We start from the raw sequence: 4,021 nt of genomic DNA, 5'->3' as shown, positions 1-4,021 counted from the left end.
ATATAATTCGGTGTTTAATAACGTAAACATTTTATTTATTAGGTAATATTTTTTTTTTACTTTTTATTAATGATTTTTTTAAATTGTAAAGAATTTTTTGTTTTGTTAAAATAATTTTTATTATTTTTTGATCATTAAATATATGCTGATATTTAAAAAAAATTTCCAAATTCTTTATATATTTTTGATTTTATTATACCTTCAAATTATTAAAATAGTAAGAAAATGGATATAAATATAAAAATGAGAATATACGTTGAAGATGATATAAAATTTTATCACGGTTGAATTTGATTATGAAAATGAAAATGATTTTTTTCTGTAAAGATAAATATAGAATAATAAAACCCATCTCCTATTTAGAATACAGATTCAAAAGCAAGCTGATAAAAAGAAAAAAAAAAAAACAGATTCAAAAAAATAAGTAAAACTATGTAACCAAACAAAAAAATATAATGGGAACTCCACAAAAAATATTTGTCTATTGTCTTTTATTTCAATTTATTTGAGAAAATCTTTGAATTCTTTTCAAATACCATTTATCTGAAAAAATATTTTAAATTATCATTCAGATTTAAAAAGTTAAAATTAAGATATTTTTAATGTTTAATATTCTGATAAATTTACACTTCATAAAATAAAAGAAATTACAAACTCCATCTATTTTTCAACAAATAACAATTTGAGGTTCATCTATGACTAATTGAACCCCATTGTTTAATTCCAAATTTCTTAACATGCAACCCAATTGATTTGAAGGATTGGTTACATGCACTTTTTTCAAGCCACTCAAACACCACAATTCCTTTGGGAGATCATCTAACATTTTACACTTGTTGATGATGAGACTCTGAAGCTTCAACATTGCACCATTTTCTAATTTCCACTTTCCAACTCTCATATATGTCATTTGAAACACTTCCAGTTGTGGGAAGCCACCTCTGGTGCAATTCAGGTCAAAGGAATCCCCAAACCTAAATGCATATCCCCAAAGTCTCAAAATTTTGAGTTTGGTGTGATTTTCCAAACCAATCATCCCCTCATCAGTAATGCACATAATACATGACAACGTTAATTCTGTAACGTTCGGAGGAAATGTGACCACAGAGGTTAGAAGCTCCGAATGATTCTGAATCTCTAAGACAGTTATACTACTGAAGTGCCCTAGGCTTTGAAATAGTTCTTGGGGCGTGCATCCATTGCGCCTTTCATACCTATCTTCGAAGTGAATCTCGAACTCATTCAAATGACTTGATTGCTGTAGAGTTTGCAATAATTTGGGCAATTCTCCTTCGTATGCATGAGCCACTTTCAACCCTATCTTCTTAAGATTGGGGAAAGTTTCTTTTTTTATCAGAGATGTTGCTTGTCTGTTGAGTAAAAGGGCAGAGATGGTTTGAAGATTCCACATCTTCTCATCTGATCCTGAACAACTGCCTCGTAGCCTGATAGGCCCAAGTGTACTCAAATGTCTTAAATATTTGAGTTTCCACATCTGGATAGGGAAAGAGATTGGAATCTTATACACCCAAGGACCAAAGTCTATAGTTTGTAGATTCCAAAGGTTAAGTATTGAATCTGGAACAAATCTAATATATGTTGCATCCATTCTCAAGTACCTTAAGTGGATGAAGTTCCCTAGTTTGGAAGGGATCTTTAGGAAGTTGTTAGGTCCAAACTCTAACACTCGAACCAGTTTGAAGTCGTCCAAAAGCCATTTCCACTCTCTCCCATGAACATCATAAAGTGGCCCAAAGAAAAACAGGGAACGGATACAAGAATGGTCATTGTTGCTTGAAGAAATGTAGTGACCCATGTCACTCTGAATGGACAGTCTGCGGGGTTTTGTAGGGATTAGAATGTTATTGTCTGTGCAAACTTCAAAAACTTTGTCCTCTTTGCTCTCTGAAATGCAAAGATCTCGAAGAAGATCATGAACCTGGCAAGTCTCCACGCATCCATTAGTCTCCACTTTTGCTACTTGGACCAAACTACGATCAATGAGCTCGTACAAGTAGTCTTCTGCAACGTCATCTGGGTCTCTGCTCCCTGTATCTTGTATAAAACCCTCAGCAACCCATTTTTGCAATAATGGTCTAACAGGGATTTCAGAGTCTTCAAGAAATATCCCAAGATAGAGAAAACATGGTTTTAATTTCCTTGGCAAGTTATCGTAACTGAGATTGAGAACTATATCCTTCACTTGGGTCTCGTCCTGAGTAAGATACCAATTAACATGACCCACCACTTTAGACCATTCTCTATGTGACTTTTCCTTGCTGGCTAACAGCCCTCCCAAGACAATGATGGAGAGTGGTAAACCACGACAACTTTGAACCATCTGCTTTCCCAGAGACTCCAGATCAGAAGGGTAGTCTTCACCCCTAAACACTTTCCTGCGAAACAACTCCCAACTTTCTTCTTCATTGAGGAATTGAAGATAGTGAGGAACATCATGGGCAGCATGCAAGGCCACCTCTTTCAAACGACTTGTGATCAATATTCTGCTACCTCTGTTGTTGTCTGGAAAAGCATCTTGCACCTCGTCCCAATCCTGCCTTTTCCACAGGTCATCTACCACCACAAGATACCTTTTCCTCTCCAAGCAGTTCCACACATGTTTCTTCAGCTCCTCCTCACTCAAGCTATTAATGTCTAGAGTGTTTTTCTTACCTTTCTTTTTGCCTCTGCATTGCTGTTCAAAATCTGGCATCAAACGCTTAAGAAGGTCAAGCAAAAGCTCCCTAAGTCTGCACTCGTTTGACACATAAACCCACGCGTGACACATGAAGTGTTGCTTCACCTGGGTGCTGTTATAGACCTTTCGGGCAAGGGTGGTCTTCCCCAATCCCCCCATGCCAATGATAGAGACTACTTTACGGTTTGAACCACCTTCGAGGAGTCGGTTGATGACATCCTTGGAGTCCTGGACAAAGCCAACCACATCTTCTTCCTCCACATTTCTTCTTAGCTTCTGCACTGATTGCGCCCTTTTCTCCTCTTCCTCTTCTTCTGCTGCGGATTGATTACTGGTTTCTTTGAAAGCATCATATTTGTCCTTGTTTTCGCGTATTTCGTTGAGAGTGGTTTTGATCTTGTCTATTTTTTCGGCTACGTCATGGAGCAACCTTGCTTGGTGAAAGCCACGGAGCATCCTCCCCAGAATGGTTCTCCTCTTGTAAATGGAAACTTTGGCTACGAATGTGTCGATGAGATCCTCAGCTAAGTGGGACACATCTCTGATTTGGTTCAACACTGTATGTTCCATTCCCTTCTTGCTCCTTGTGCTACTGAGCAGCTCTTTCATCATTTGAAGCTCGTGCTGCAGGGACTGGATCCTGTCCTCCACGCCATACAGCAAGTTAGCTTCGCGTGCCACAAGCTGAGATAAGTGATCCAAAACAAAGGAAACTACACTCTCTGCCATTCCAGCGGAACGTGGTGTAGATTTTGATTTGATGGAGAAAGAGGAACAGGGATTTACTAAGGGAAAGGGAGTTATATGATATAATCTTCTCCCTGTGAGCTTCGATTAGAGCTCGCAGCCACATGCCAAAGAATATCTAAATATATATGATGGGAAGTGGTGACTATAAAAAATTTACAAAGACTAGGATTCAAGACTTGAGGTTTTTATTTTTCCATTGACGTTGCGTCAACCATGAACACGGTTCAACCGAACCTTCCCCATAGCGCGTAATCGCACTTTCCACTCATTTTCCATTGGAATATATATATAATTGATTATGCATTTACTTAGTTTTTTTTTTTCATCGAATTACTATGTAGGTGTACATATTTGATTGGGTTTAATTTTTTTTGTTATTACTGATTCAACTTAGGGTCAATTACGTTAAAATTTTGAAAGTTTATTTTTTCTGTCACAATTATTACTTCCGCATCAATCTAATTAGAGTAAAATATGATAATTTTTACAAAAATTAATTTAGGATTTTAAGTTAATTAGTCAAGTTATAATAAGTTTTCTTTTTCTAAATTAATTAAAGTAAGTCATAACAAG

The 4,021-nt window shown here is 36.6% G+C and overlaps 1 protein-coding gene across 1 annotated transcript; it reads right to left on the bottom strand.

Annotated features, from left to right (window-relative positions):
* Positions 1 to 582: 582 nt before the first annotated feature.
* LOC114169493 (disease resistance protein RPP13-like) lies at positions 583 to 3,598 on the bottom strand. Its single transcript, XM_028054666.2, has one exon. It carries the CDS (start codon positions 3,425 to 3,427, stop codon positions 668 to 670), a length of 2,760 nt encoding a protein of 919 aa, XP_027910467.1. The 5' UTR covers positions 3,428 to 3,598; the 3' UTR covers positions 583 to 667.
* Between the last annotated feature and the right edge of the window lie 423 nt (positions 3,599 to 4,021).

This window comes from Vigna unguiculata, chromosome 11 (genome assembly GCF_037176805.1).
Source record: "Vigna unguiculata cultivar grain cowpea cultivar isolate G323 ecotype 2 chromosome 11, ASM3717680v1, whole genome shotgun sequence".
Lineage (NCBI taxonomy): Eukaryota > Viridiplantae > Streptophyta > Magnoliopsida > Fabales > Fabaceae > Vigna > Vigna unguiculata.
The sequence above is the reverse complement of the archived record's forward strand: the minus strand, read 5'-3'. Positions and strand labels throughout refer to the sequence as shown.

Coding starts and splice junctions, on each gene's coding strand:
- LOC114169493 (XM_028054666.2), bottom strand. CDS start 3,427: ATGGCAGAGAGTGTAGTTTCCTTTGTTTTGGATCACTTATCTCAGCTT.